Source organism: Cricetulus griseus, chromosome 8, assembly GCF_003668045.3.
Source record: "Cricetulus griseus strain 17A/GY chromosome 8, alternate assembly CriGri-PICRH-1.0, whole genome shotgun sequence".
NCBI classification, from domain to species: domain Eukaryota; kingdom Metazoa; phylum Chordata; class Mammalia; order Rodentia; family Cricetidae; genus Cricetulus; species Cricetulus griseus.
Genome location: NC_048601.1, coordinates 54,811,629 through 54,826,901, shown reverse-complemented (window position 1 = coordinate 54,826,901; position 15,273 = coordinate 54,811,629). Strand labels below are relative to the sequence as shown.

Genomic DNA, 15,273 nt, shown 5'->3' with positions numbered 1-15,273 from the left:
TTGCAGTGGGGAGGCAACTGCTGCCTCAGGGTGATGAGACCACATAGATCCAGTTTGTGGGCAACATGTTTGCTACTTGTGATCTAGCCTAGTCCTTTAATCTTGCATTTGACTGATGAGGCCTCCGGATTTGCTCAGTGTTAAGGTTACTCTAAATGGTGGCAGTTAGCACTACCATCCAGTTTCTGTCTCACAGGCTACTTCTTTCTGCACTTTAATGTATGCTAATTTGCTGTCAGATTCTACTATCTTGAAACCATCACCAAAAGGGATTGAAAGGAGTAAGAAGCACCTTTGGCAGGTCATTTATAAGTGCTGTCTCAGGGTTCTCTCTGTTCAGGTCGCCAGCTTTAAAGGCCGTGGCATCTCCTGCTCTCAGTCACTCTCAGACATTTGCCTTTCATACTTGATATTTGCCCAGATCTCTACTATATCTGGCCTTGCTTAGCCTCTGCTCTCTGTAGCTGGGTTACCAGCAGCCATTTGTGTTTCACAGAGCATGCTAATGTGACTTGTTAGGACCAAATCATGTCGAAAAAACTCTGCCTAATGTTTCATTCTCTTATGGGCCACTTAACAAAGTGGACATTTAGTGACATCTTCCTTCAGTGCTGATTTCTGCTGACTGGTAGATTGGTGTTTATGCAATCTAGGGCCTTGCAGCAGCCTGAGCATACAGGCCAGATGCTGTTTGAGGCTGAGAGAGAAGAGTCAGGAAGATAGTGAGAACCTGTTCTGAGACACCACTGCCAGTCCAAATGTGCCTATTTCTAGGTTGTGTGTTTAGTCTTCGTTCCTTCTGTAGTAGAGTGGAGAAGACTAGCATCGCCTTAGATGCGAGGTTCGTGCGAAGCACTTGCAGTCAGGCCTTTACTGGGGGATACCTTGTAAGTGTGATGTCATCAAGGCTGGGTGTATGATATGCAGAGTGTGCACAGAGACTCTCTGACACGGAAACATGCCTGGTGAGGACAGTGGATGGGGCTTTACTGTTCCCAGCAGGTGCTGTTTTAATAACCTGTGTCTCTGAATGACCATTTCTAACACTAAGCAAATGTCTTCCCGTTCTTGTCCTCTGCAGACGGCCTTGGCTCTGGCTATTGCTCAGGAGCTGGGCAGTAAAGTCCCTTTCTGCCCGATGGTGGGTAGTGAAGTATACTCAACTGAGATCAAGAAGACAGAGGTGCTGATGGAGAACTTCCGCAGGGCCATTGGTGAGTGATGAATGTGCAGAGGGTGGCAAAGAGGCTTCCGTCTCCAGGGGCCTTGAAGCTTCTTGGTTGTAAAGATGCCATGTGACAGGGTTTGTAGCTGTTTTTCCTTTGGCACATAGCCATTATGTGTGCAAGTAAATGACAGAACCTCAGTGTTCTGACCAAAGTGCTTCAGCAGCTGGAGCAATTGTGGACCCCAGTTATGGTTCTTAAGTTTTTCACATGGTAAAAACAGATGTAAACCATGGTCAGTATATAACTTACATACTTATATACTTATATGTGCTTGCACATGCAAAGCTCTGGGTTTGATCTCAGCACCAACCTCTTCAGGAAAAGTTGTGGCTATACAGTGATTTTTGAGACAGGATCTCACTATCTAGTCTTGGTTGGTCTGGAATTTGCTGTGTAGACTAGGCTGGCCCCAAACTCACAGATCTGCCTGCCTCTGCCTCCAAGTGCTGGAATGTTGTGCCAACACACTGGTTGAAGAGATCTTTTTAAACACACTCACAGAGAGAGAGACACAGACAGAGAGTGAGCGAATGCGCACGCGTGCACCAGGTTTCTTTATTGCCCGTGTTTTGCTTTCCATATTGGCTGAACATTGAACAGGTTTTGATTCAGGCCACTCATTGAGTGCTGAGTTGTCATAGTGTCTGGTCCTCAGTGGTAGGCCAAAGGAGTTGTGGCCTGACAAAGCAAGGTAGGGACTGACCAAACTTTGAGACTTGTGACGCCAGCCTCTTAGGGCCTACACTGCCACCACAATGTTTGTTAGGTGCCAGCGGTTCATTCCCCTAGCCAAACATCTCTGTCTGCATTTGGCATTTGGAGAAATAGAAAGTTAAGTAACTCGGCCAGTGGCATGACTAGTAAGTAGCAAAGCCAGTAAGAACTCAGGTCAGCCTGCCTTCTGTAGCCTGGGCCTGGAGACTGATTGATGATGTGAGAGAATGACCTCTCTTGAGTTAACACTCACACATAGGACTTCAGATATGATCCTTATGCCTGGTTTCTGGTGGTCTAGTGCTAGGTATGTCCTCAGTTTTGTTTCTGCAAATCACTTTGGAAACATGGGCTTCTGTAACTTTGTGTAGACATTTAGATTTTCAGGTTTTGCTGTTGAGAGCTGCTCAGGTGTCTGTGAGGCATCTGCATCCCACTCCAGCTGAGAGTGGATTATGGACAGACACCTGTCCCAGGTTGCCAAACTCTGTGTGGGGCCTATGGAAGTATGTGTGCAGAGGCCAGCAGAAGATGCTGTGCCCTGCTCTGTCACTCTGCCCTATTTTTTCAAACAGCTTCACTGAACCTGGAGTTAGGTTGGTGGCCGCTAGGCCTTGGGGAATCTCTCTGTCCCTGCCCCCACTTATCGTCTGGGCTGGCATTACAGGTGCTTGTGCTACCATGTTCAGTTCTTAACACAGGTGCTGGAGTCCACACTTGTGTCTTCACGCTCACAAAGGAAGTATTCCGTCCCACTGAGCTGCCTCCTAGCTCCCAGAAAAGTGCTTGTTTGTTTGTTTTTCGAAATAGGGTTTTCCTGTGTAGCTCTGGCTGTCCTGGAACTCGCTCTGTATGTAGACCAGGCTGGCCTCAAATTCAAGAGATCCTCCTGCCTCTGTCTCCCAAGTGCTAAGAAGGCACACACCACCACTGCCCACCTGAAAGTATGTTTTCTTTTTAAAAAAATGTATTTACTGGTCTTATTGGAGGGGGTCCATGATGTATGTGTAAGCACACTTGCTGTGGCATGCAAGTGGCGGTCAGGACTTGATAAAGTTGGTTTTCTCCTTACCTTACATGGCTTCCTTGAATTGACTTCAGGTTGCCGCTAACACAGAAATCCCCTTTACCTGTTGAGCATCTCACCAGCCCTTCACCCCAAGTAATCTTTTAGTTTTTATTTTTAAATTTCTATCTTATTTTTTTCATGAGAATAATATTAAGGAATTATACTGGATCACTAGATGTAGGTAAGAAAGCAGAGGTTGAGATAGTCTGCTGTGCTGCCGCGGGCCAGGATCAGGACTTTAGCCTGAGTTCAAGCTTACGCAGTCGCATGTAAGGTGCCTGTGGGCTCCAGTCCAGCTCTGTCGTTCCCCTTCACCGGGGCAGGGCAGAGGGGGACCCACTGGGGTCTGAGCAGGAGGTGGTGTGGGAGGAGTGGGTGACTAGATTCAGGAGAAGTCAGTGGTACAGTTCTTAGGGTTTGTGGAAGGGTCCGTTGTGGGGACCGAGAGAGGGGCAGGTGATTGCTCTGTGTTTGTGTTTGCTTTTGAGATGATGAGAAGTATGGGGAGGAGCATGGGGGTGTTCAGAGTCTGCTGGGGATACAGAGAGAGGTGTGGGTCTTTGTGGCCCCAGACGTGGCATGTAGTGGATGCTTCCTGAAATTAGTGCATGAGAGAAGCAGGTGACCTTGAGGAAGATCAGAGCTTAAAGCTGTGTGATGCTGCCTCATCTTGCCATGGTCCTGTCTGTGAGATGGTTCATTTTTAGGTCTTTTAAGGGGTACTAGGATGGAACTCACTATCCCATATCCCATCCCCTGGGGGTCTACCAACTTAAGTCAGAGACATTGGTTTACAGTTTAAAAAACTACAAAGTAGGAGCTGAAGAGGGCTCAGTACTTGCTATTCTTGTAGAGGACCTGAGTTTGGTTCCTAACACTCACCCATATCCACTCCAATTCTGGGGCATCCAATGCCCTCTTGTGGCTTTGGACACCTGTACTATGCAAGCATACACAGAGCAGCATAGTGAAAACCTAAGTGAGTTGTGAAGTAAAGCTCATCCAGTTGCCTCTGGGTCTACATGAAGAGAACAGGCCTTGCCTGCATGTCCCAGTAACCCCTAGTCACCCATCTGATCCCTGGGTGAAGCCTTAGTGAATGACAGCTGAGGCTGTATCTTTGATGGACATAACCTGGTCCACCTATTGTATTCTGGAATGGAGGGGCTTGGCTTTGCTCTTTGTACAAATGGACAAATGGAGCTGTGCTGTGCCCTATGCTGACTCGCTTTGCGTTGGGGTGTGTTGTCTGTCAGTTTCAGCCCCATTGTTTCTGGGTGCACTACATTCCTTGCAGTTCTGTGGTGGTCTGGAACAGCAGCAGAGGTGGCTCATGGGGTCTCAGAGCTGGGAATCTTCCTGAGAACTAGTTTTTGTTCTTATTTGTTTGTTTTCTTTCTCTTTGTGCCCTTCCTTCCCACCTCCTTTTTAATCTTTGAAATGGGATCTCACTGTGTTGCCATTTTGCCCCAGTTGCTGGGCTCAGAAGCAGCTATGGCTGCAGATACTTTATTCTATTAAAATGTGTGCTAATTATTTTCTTTTTCCTTTTTCTGTGTCTTACTACTATTTCCTCCTCCTTTTTTCCGTCTTCTTCTTTCCCTTTTTCTATTGGGCTTTTGAGATAGGGCCTCACTTTATAGCATTCCTTGCCTTGGCCTCAATCCTTCTGCCTCAGCTTTTGTAGTACTGGTATTGCTGGCCTTTCCCATACCCAGCTGCCTATGGTTTCCTTTAACTCATTAATAATTTAAAAGCAAGTTATTACATATGCTTTAAATATATGAATAGTTTTAAAATTTTATTTTAAAATGTTTTATTGACATTGACAAAAAACTGAGCCTCATTCATGTGTATGCATTTGGATAACTTTACTGCTTTGAACCATGAAAAATACAGACAAATTATCTTAGCTCCTGGCTGTGGTTTGCAGTTTCTGATGGAGGGTTTACTCATCTGTTGATGGGATCAAGGTGAAGAGAACTTTCTCCATCCTCCAACAGAATAAAAGGGCCATCTTCAGAAAGCAGGCCTGCTCGTCTCCCTGCCCTGCGCTTTTGAATTCTGGTGAGGTTGGCAGGGGCGGGGGTGGGGAGGAAACCATAAGCTGACCAGAAATGAAAAGCCAGGAGTCTGTGCTATTTCCTTGCTGTGATGAAGGTCCCTGTCAGGGGTTCAGAAACCTGAGCCAGCAGATGAAGCCCGTCATTTATGTCATTTCTGCCAGAGATAGCACCACTCAGCCTTTCTTCTAGCAAACAGCAGGTCTCATTGTCCGTCACCCACACCCCTGCCAGCTTGTCAGCACAGAGCGGCAGCTAACAAATAGAGGCCCCAGTGAGCGATGGGCAGCCTCTGCCCTCCAGCAGGAATTTTGGGTTGCAGTCAAGGGAACTGCTCTCAGGGGATGTGTAAGATTTGGTGTTAGCTCACTCAGAAGGACAGTTTCTGGGTTGTCACAACCCTCTGATGCATTCTGTTCGAATCGTTCTATTCTCAGTACTCGGGAGCTGAGAATTTGGTAAATAAAGCAGCAGTGTGCCCCTTGCTTGGTGCTATTCCAAAGCCTCCATTTGCAGGCTATCAGGTGGATGGTGGGAAAGCAAAGCTCTCCTCAACTGGACTGTTGGAGTGTCTGTCCTGATTAGGTTTCTGGGAGAAAGCTGGCACTGAGCCCATGATAAGGTAATGGCTACGTTTGAGATGGGGAGGTGATAGAGAGCACTTCACACCCTGCCAGTGTGGCCTTGTGACATTTCCATATCAGAGCAGGTAACTGAGTGGTGGGGATTGGCATCCTGTGATCAGGAGCAGTCATTGTGCCCACTCTCATGAGAAGAGTGGCATTGTTTACTCTCTACATTAGGGCTGAGCCTAGCTTTAGGATCTTTTGTAGAGCTTAAACTACTGGTGATGGCCCCCAGCCCCTGACATCGGGTACAGATGGACTGAGGAATGGCAGTGCCCCTTAAATGGTCCTGGAGGTGAGAGCCATGAGCACAGCGCTAGCAGAGGAGAGAGCTGTGTCCTCAGCAGTGTTGTGCTCTCCCCTCACCTTGTCCCACAGCCCTGCCCACTTATCCTTTGCCTTTTAAATTGACTTTGTTATTTTGTGTACATCTACAAAAAATAAAAAAGTATAAAACATCCATGTTCTCAGAACTCTTTTAAGACCAGCCATTGTAAAAATGATGATGCTTCCTTTGAGTCTTCTTGTCACTGTCCCTTTCCACGTTAAGGATGGTCTTGATTTCTAACATTGTAGAGAAGTCACCCCTGCTTTTGAGTTTCACATGTATTTTTTCCTGTGCTGATTGCCCCTCTCCCAGTGTTCTCTGGGTACGATTCATGCACCTTTGCATGTAACTGTAACCTTCCTGCTGCTAGGTGGTATTCCCTTGTGTAAGCATCCCATAACTTCATTTTCTCTTCCACTGTGGATAGACCGTTTGGCAGGAGTAAGTAAGTGATGCTGCTGTGACACTTAGTTACACATGTCCCATGTTAAGGATGATTGGCTGTAGCACATCACAACATGCTGTTATATTCCCACCTCCAGAACACAGACCTTAAAGTAGCTCTTCAGAACTGAATTCTTGCTATCACGTGCCTTTTTTAATGTTAGCATTCTGGATGGAGGTTGAGTAGTTTAACTTTGCCATGGAAAATGTGCAAAAGTTGGGGGTGGGGGAGGAGGGTGGGGGGGGAGGGAGGGAGAGGGAGAAGGGATTGACATGTGAAACAAGCTTGATCCTAACTTGAACTAATAAAAAAAAGGGGGGGGGATGTGCAAAGGTTATCAAGTAATCCTGTCACCAGCTTCAGCTCCCAGTTGCATTGGCATAGCCTTCATCAGTCCTCTTCAAGATTATTTTGAAGCAAATTGCATATCTGTTAAAATTTTGTGTGTGTGTGTGTGTGTGTGTGTGTGTGTGTATGTGTGTATGCTTGTGTGTGTGCTTGCATTCGCGTGCGAGCCTGCGTGCGTGTATTCGTGTGTACTGCTTTTCTGGAGGTGCTGTAGAGTGTAGAAGAGAGATCTGATTGCTTAACCCTTAAGGCTTTATTTTTGTTTTATTTTAAATGTGTGTATGAATGAGTGCAGGTGCCTGCACAGACCAAGAGAGAGAGGTTACAGGGGTTACAGGCAGTTGTGAGCCGTCCTGCCTAAGTGCAGGGAACTAAACTCCTGTCGTCTGCAAGAGCACATGATTAAGCCATCTCCCTGGTCCCTGATTTCAACTTAAATTTTTTTAAACATTTATTTGGGCCGGGCAGTGGTGGCGCACGCTTTTAGTCCCAGCACTCAGGAGGCAGAGGCAGGTGGATCTCTGTGAGTTTGAGGCCAGCCTGGCCTATAGAGCGAGTTCCAGGACAGGCTCCAAAGCAATACAGAGAAACCCTGTCTCAAAAAAACAAAACCAAAAACAAACAAACAAAACCCACTGAGCTATCCTACCCACCGCTGAACTCAGTTTTTAAAGGGTTTTTCTATATTCAAGCCCAGAACTAGATAGCTATCATTCCCAACAGTCCCTCAGATCTGCACTTCCAAGGAGAGAAATCTGTTTTGTGCTGTTAACCATCTGAATCCATGGGATTCTATTCACCAATCAGTGACTATAAGAACGGTCTCTCATTCCCCTAAAAACAACAGAATAACCCACTATCTATGACACCCATTCCTAAGCAAGGGATCCTGTAGCAATTGTAGACGACCCTTGACCCTGCCTTGTGCTCTTAAAGTTTGACCTCTTCATCAACTCTGTAGCTCTCCTGCCCTGCAGAGAAGCACATCTTATCTCTCTGAGCCACACTCCACTTGACTCTGTCACACTTGCAGGGCTAGTGCTCGGCTCCACTGCGCACACATGAAGCCAGCCCCAGGAAGCCAGGCCCGCACTTTCCCTACCTCTGACAGACCTAGGCCTGTGTCTTCTCCACACCACAGTGCTACAGCCATCCCATAGTCAACACCCCTGACAGCTATTAGGTAGAGCCTAGTTGCCATCTAACTTGTGTTTGCCCAAAGAAAACCTTAGAGGAATTTAAGATGTGTTTCAACCTATCCATCTCTTACAGAAAGCTCATCTATACCCTGGTGCAGGCAATGAATGTCAACACATGGCACTTCCTAGACAGAGGAATGTGAGATCTGGGTACCTGACAATATTGAGGGGTTACTGGTCATTTTTATAACAATGGTATTGTGACTTAAAGTGCATGTGTGTGCAGGCGCGCACATGTGCACACGCACTCAAGTCCCCAGGGAAGCCAGAAGAGGGCATCTGACCAATGATTGTGAGCCACCTGAAATGAATGCTGGGATTTGGACTCTGGTCTTCATGGTTAATTCTTTTTTTTTTTTTTTTTTAATTATTTATTATGTATATAGTTTCTGTCTGCATGTATGCCTGCTCGCCAGAAGAGGGCGCCAGATCTTATTACAGATGGTTGTGAGCCACCCTGTATTTGCTGAGCCATCTTAACTGCTGAGCCATCTCTCTGGCACTTGAGATTATTTTTTAAGTACTTGTTTTTGAGAGACACGTATCGAAATGTATATGGATTAAAATCTCATGAATAAAAAACAGGCAAGATGACCCAGCAGGGAAAGGAGCTTGCTGCCAAGCTTGAAAACCTGAGTTGGGTCCCTGAAACCCACTGCTTTTCTCTACTGCTTTTCTGTACACCGTGACATCCTTTCACTTCTGTTATTAAAGTTGATTTGTCATGAATGCTTGGGACTAAGAGTTTTGGGGTATGGGTGTGTGAGAAAAAGGTAGCATCTGAGAGATCTCTCATGGCCATTTGCCATCTCTTCCAGGGCTACGGATAAAGGAGACCAAGGAAGTTTATGAAGGGGAGGTGACAGAGCTTACTCCGTGTGAGACAGAGAACCCCATGGGTGGTTATGGCAAAACTATCAGCCATGTGATCATAGGGCTCAAAACTGCCAAAGGAACCAAACAGCTGAAGGTGAGTCTGTGGGGCTTAACCTCCCAGTGCTGTGTGGCTCTGGGGGATGCTGTGACCTCTGCCTGGGTTCTGTGCATCGTGACTGTGGGGCTGCACAGGTGTTAAATGATGGTGCAGGACCTGGCCCTTGAAAACTCAGCTGCTGTAGCTGTGCTCTCTTCCTCCCAGGAAACCACACATGTACATTAGAATGAACCGGTAGATAAGTGAGGAGCCTGCCTCTGCCATGCCATATTTCACATATCCCATATGATCGATCCTTCATATCCAAGGCCCTAGCCCTCTGATGCACACAGATAGCAGCACCTCGAGGGATCTGTCTGAGATGCAGGCAGACAGCTCAGTGGGCTGCAGAACCCTGACAGCAGCTCCGGATAGGCTTCCATGGGCTGAAGCTCGAGGCCTGCGGTGTACTGAGTGGGACTTTGTCTCTGACCATAGAGGATAATCCTATCATCCTTTAGGACACAAGCTGGGATGCTTGGGATCAAAGCATAGACTTTAAAGTCAAAGGGAATCTTTAGCTTTGTTTCCCTCTTGTTTTAACTTTTAGCTTTGCTTCTTCCATTTCAGGCAAGTGGTATGGCGAAACTTGTAGTTTTAGATCCACAATGAGAGGTGGATATTCGTGCCTGTCATAGCTCTGCAGTAGTTATTGCCACAGTGGCTGGTTTACGTCACACACCCTGCTTGAGTGTGTGTTTGACCTAGAGCTAACAGCTTCAACAGACGCTTCACATACTGCCAGTTCATGTGTGTACACACAACAAAGCTCCCATAGAAGCAGCTGCTCATAGAAGACAGGCAGCCTGCTTTAGCCCATCCAGGGTGCATGGCAGGGCTGGCTCTGATCTCAGCATTATGTATCTGTCTTGCAGCTTGCTGTACAATCCCAGGAAGTCACTTGGGCTCTCTGGGCCCAGTTTCTCATCTAAGCTGCCAAATCAACTGTGTAATCTCTTTCTTTACTCCACTCTGAATTTTCTGCTTCTGTGATTCTGTGAGGTTGTTTCTTGGTCACTGTTTTATAGAGAGCATAAAAATGTCACTTCTTCAAAGAGCTGTTTCTCTTTTTCCTAACAGGGTTCTTCATCCCAGGAGCTTGCCTCGGCAGATCTCTCTGTTGAACGCAATGCTCAGGCTTCATTCTGTACTCCTGAGGTTTCCTAGTAGGAGGCAGCACATTTTCAGTAATCACAACTTCAGCCAATTCACTTGGGAAATTAACCAGTATAAAACATTTGAGAGGAAGAAAGACAGACAGACAGACAGACAGACAGACAGACAGACACACACACACACACACACACACACACACACACACGGCATATTCTTGAGTGTACCTTATACTAAAAGGCCTGCAACTTAAATTTGACCTGCCTGTAAGGCTACCCTGACGGTTTCCTTGAGGAAAATAAGGGGAAAGTTTAAAAAAAAAAAAAAAATCCAGACGTGCCTCCTTCTGTATACTAGAGCAAATGTAGATATTGGCTAGAAGAACCTGGTGCTTGGTGGGTGGTCTAGTGTAAAGGGCACATCTGAGTTTGAACAAGGAGTACCCATTAGTCTTCTTCCAGGCCTGCCTTGTGCACTTGGCACTCATTGTCCTGCTACAGCAGTGCCCAGCTGGCTCCATCTAGCAGCAAGGTAGAGCCCTGGCTTTGCAGGTGAGGTAATAGAGTTCTGGGGCTCCATTGAGGTCCAATTTAAAATACACTTCACTACAGCAGCTTTAGGGGTTTTAATGCACAGTCACAAAACTATGTAATTTTAGAATATTTTCATCACCTCTTGAAGAAACCTCAAGCCACTGATGGTCCCTCCCAGCCCCATTCTTAGTCCTGGGCAGCCACCAAACTATTCTCTGTCTCTGTAGGTCTGCCTGTTGGGCACATTTCATTGGAACAGAGCCGTATAGTATGCTTTTTCCTGTTTGGCTTCTACCAGTGTGCTGCATTTTTACTCTAATTTTGTTTAAGATAGAGCTCCAGGCTGGGTGGTGGTGGCGCACGCCTTTAATCCCAGCATTTGGGAGGCAGAGGCAGGCGGATCTCTGAGTTCGAGGCCAGCCTGGTCTACTAAGCTACACAGAGAAACCCTGTCTCAAAGAGAAAAAAAAAAAAAAAAAAAAGACAGAGCTCCAGTTTTCCCACTACAACTACATATGTAATATCTCTGTTTGAAGTTTAGCCTAGAGAGATGTGTCTAAAAGATGCTGTCCTAGAATATCAGCAGCCAAGGACGTGGACCTGGGAAGTCCAGGGAAGCAGCAGGCCTGTGCCCACAGGCAGACCCTGAGCACTGGCGTTTGACTCAGAACCTGGGAGGGTCCTAGCTTATGGTTCATTTTAAATTTTATGCATCTGTTTTTGTATCTCGGTGCTGTTTAGTAGATGAGGAAACAAGGCTCTAGGATTCTGAGCCTGGCAGGACACTAGTCTGGTAAGCAGGTACTGGCAAGTTCTGTGTTAGGAAGGTCCAGGACTACCTGAGGGAGGGGAGGAGCATAGGGCAGCCAAATGGAGAGGGACAGTAGGGTGTTGGTTCCATAGTCAACATTGTCCACATAAAGGCAGCTAAGAACCCCCTCCTCACTCTTTTATGGCCTCTGAAGCTAAAGAAGGCGAACTGTGTCCTGGTACCCTGTGGCTGACTTGTGGGCCCACTTGCCCTGCTCCTCTCCCTGGACAGGTCCCCTTCAGCCCACTCTGACGTGCTGTTGCTGTCATGTTCCCCACTGATGGATGCTCCATGCAGTTGCTAGCCCTCTCCATGTCCCAAGGAGAGGCACCTCGAAGCATGCTATGCTAGCAGGAAGTCAAATATGCATTGCAGTTCTCTGAGTCGCTCTTGTTTTTTTTTTTTTCAGCTGGACCCCAGTATTTTTGAAAGTTTGCAGAAAGAGCGAGTAGAGGCTGGAGATGTGATTTACATTGAAGCAAACAGTGGAGCTGTGAAGGTAATGTCCTTCTTGGGACAAAGCACTATGCCTGATTTGTGTGTCATGGGAAGACCCGGGTGCTGGAGGAGGGTGGGCGCTGCCTGGTGCCATGCCATGGGAAGGGCAGAATTGTCCCTCTGTGTATTGTAAAGTTTCTTTTCCTTTATCTTCATTCTTTAACCTTCTCATGATGAAAACAGTCTGTTAGAAATACTAAGACCTGTTTAGAGGGGGAGTGCAGGGTGAGAGACCAAAAACAACTTTAGTCATTTTCAAATTGAAATGTGCAGTGTATTTAATCTTCCTTTATCTCTCTGGTATTTTCTTCCCAAGATATATGCATGTGGGAAGGAATGCGGCATTAGCTGGCATTCTTTTCGTATCTGATTCCCAGTGTCCTGTACAGGGTTGCTCACTGTTTAATGGATGAGCATAATACTTGATATCATGCAGTAAATCACCCACCTACAAAAGAGTCTGAGCAGCTCCCTCTGTCTCCAGTTAATCTACTGGATTTGCCCTTTATCGGGAATTGCATACAGTTACGGGTGTTGGGGGGACTCTGGAGAAAGTATCGGGTGTCTCCAACCCGACGATAGCTTCTTCTCTTGGCAGAGGGCGGTGGGCACACTGAGGTTGGGCACATTGGGAGAGTGTCCAGGAGGCTGCCCTGGCTAGGCTGCAGTTGGGAACTGAGCCCTTTGTCTTACTGAGCACTCTGCCGCTTGAGGACTGGGCAGTGAAAAGCCACATGGCATTCATGTTTCTCTGTCTACAGAGGCAAGGCAGGTGTGACACCTATGCCACAGAGTTTGACCTTGAAGCGGAAGAGTACGTCCCTTTGCCAAAGGGAGATGTGCACAAGAAGAAGGAAATCATACAGGATGTGACCTTGCATGACCTGGACGTGGCCAATGCGCGGCCTCAGGTACTGCTGTGCCCCTGTGGGCAGCACACTCGCCTTTTGTCTCTCTCTGGAAGCCCTGGGGATGAATCGGCAAGATCTTGCTGCCACTTTGGAGGCAGGCACTCCTTTTTGTCTGTGATGTTCAGCAATTAACATGGGCATGAGCTACGCAGGGTTCCTTTGTTCCCATTCTAGTGCAACAGTCACAGATGATTTCCTGGGCTATTTCTTCTCCCAGCCAAGCCTCCCGCCCTGAGCTAGCCAGCTTCCTCCCTGGCTCCTCTCCAGCTGTGGCTCGTGCCTGGATGCTCTGAGTATTACTGGCAGGAAGGCACAAGTGCTCTGTGAGCCTCTCACAGGGTTTCTGAAAGCCTAGCACAACTGTGACCTTCCTCCACTTAGCAGGGCCTTGGCACCTTTAGCTTTGAGCTGGAACCAAGTCTGCAACTCTATAGGGACAGTGGATATTTAGACCCTGACTGATAACTGTAGGAAAGGATGTCATCCCATAATCACATCTCTGAGAAATATGATTCAAAGAACCAAAGTACACATGTTCAGGTCGCATTCATCTTCGTCCTCCCTAGGCCACCTCTTCATCAGGAGAGGGCTCCCTGAGACTTTGCTCAAGAGATTATTGATACTGGTCTTAGTCCAGCAGGTGCCTTCAGCAGGTAGATGTCTGTCTCCAAACTGACCTCAGAAGCCTCTGCTTTAGGCTGAGTGTGGGGTCAGGAACAAGTCAGCAGTTGCGCAGGGGCCTGAGCATGAACAGAACAGCTCCTTAGGAAGGAGGAGCCTTCCTGGAACATAGTCCAGACGGTACCAAAGCATTTAGTCACAGAAGAGCTTGTGTCCAGGGGAGAGTTTGTGGTCCTTTGTGGCTAATCTAGGAATAATGAATTTAAAAAGATACATCAAGGAGAGGAGGCTACAGCACGAGTTCTAATAGGTCTTAATAATAAAAACCCAGAGTCAGATATAGGGGGAAATGCTGAGAGATCAGATAGATGAAAGAGCAAGCCACAGGCACACCTTAGCTCGCTGATTTCCCGACCTAAAAGAGACTGAGCTCCTGTTGCCTCCCGCCTTATCACTTCCTCTTTCTGTCCAGCCATAACATTTCCTGTCTGTACAGACCTCCAGACCTCTATGGCTAACTAGTGGCTAGCTTCGCCCTCTGATCTTCAGACAAGCTTTATTTGTTAGAGTATAAACAAGATATCACTGCAGGAGGCCACCCTACCCACTATACTCCCAATGGAAAGAATTTGATTCCTGCAGGTCTGGAGCCTATGAAAGTTCCTCTGTGTTTAGAAGCTTACCAAGGAGACCAGCATGGTAGTATGGGCCTTGATCCCAGCACGCAGGAGTCAGAAGCAGGTGGATCTTTAATTTTAAGGCCAGCCTGGTTTACAGAGCAAGTTCCAGGACAGCCAGGGCTACATATAGAAACCCAGACAGACAGACAGACAGACAGACAGACAGACAGACAGACAGACAGACAGGGAAATAAAATCTTACTAAGCTTTCCAAGGGACTTGTGTTGGGGTCTCAAGTGGGTTGATGTTGGATACCTGTATGAAGCAGCCTCCTTGACAACATGGCTAACCGAGTCTTCTCGTCTCCAGGGGGGGCAAGATATCCTGTCCATGATGGGCCAGTTGATGAAGCCAAAGAAGACAGAGATCACAGGTAAGAGCCAGTGATCTACCAACCCAGAACCTTCAGTGGGATCAGGACCCGTGTGCCAAACTGTGGCTCTGCGTGTACCTCTAAGCAAAGTATGTGTAGGAATGGTGTCCCCCCCCATGATCACAGCCTAACCCTGTCACCTATGCTCTTTTTAGACAGCCGGTAGTATGCTCTCTGGCCCGTGCACCTAGAGTTTCCGGTCCCATTGAGGTCCTAGGGAGGTTGAGAAGTAGGGGCAAACTCCACTGTCATGGCAGTGCCACCTTCTTCCCCACTCTGCCTCGTGCTCTGCTCCTGTGTGGACTTTATACCCTTTCTCTTCCCACCTCTGTTCTCCTCTCTCTAATGACCTGTAGGTTTGTCACCTTAAAATGTGAGTGAAACACTGGAGTCTCCGTGATCTTGGAGGTCTCAGCCAGAGGAGCAGCTGAACATGGTTCTTCCAGATCCCAAGAGCAGCTGTGTCTGGGTTTTTGCTTGGCTTTGTGTGGCTGATGAGACACAGTTTTAGTGTATAGTCTGGAATAGCCTTGCACTCTTCATCTCCTGCCTCACCATCCTAGTGCTGGGGGCACTGGTGTGTGTACTGTACCCAGCAACAGGCGCTATCTTTTGTCCTGAGTTTGTTCTTTGTTCTGAGGCAGTCATTGCCTGGTAGATCTGGTGCAAAAGGTGGCAACTCCTGCAGGGCTTCTGGTTCTATTTGTGACCAGACCCAACTGGTGTTTTTCAGGACTGT

General features: G+C 47.3%; 1 protein-coding gene across 1 annotated transcript in view; it reads left to right on the top strand.

The window, feature by feature from the left end:
• Ruvbl1 (RuvB like AAA ATPase 1) overlaps positions 1-15,273 on the top strand; it is a 36,725-nt gene that overhangs the window by 6,582 nt on the left and 14,870 nt on the right. Inside the window, exons 3-7 of the mRNA XM_027428683.1 lie at positions 1,082-1,214; positions 8,840-8,991; positions 11,861-11,950; positions 12,711-12,860; positions 14,471-14,534. Of these exons, the coding sequence (XP_027284484.1) occupies positions 1,082-1,214; positions 8,840-8,991; positions 11,861-11,950; positions 12,711-12,860; positions 14,471-14,534 (589 nt within the window). The remainder of the gene's footprint in view (positions 1-1,081; positions 1,215-8,839; positions 8,992-11,860; positions 11,951-12,710; positions 12,861-14,470; positions 14,535-15,273) is intronic.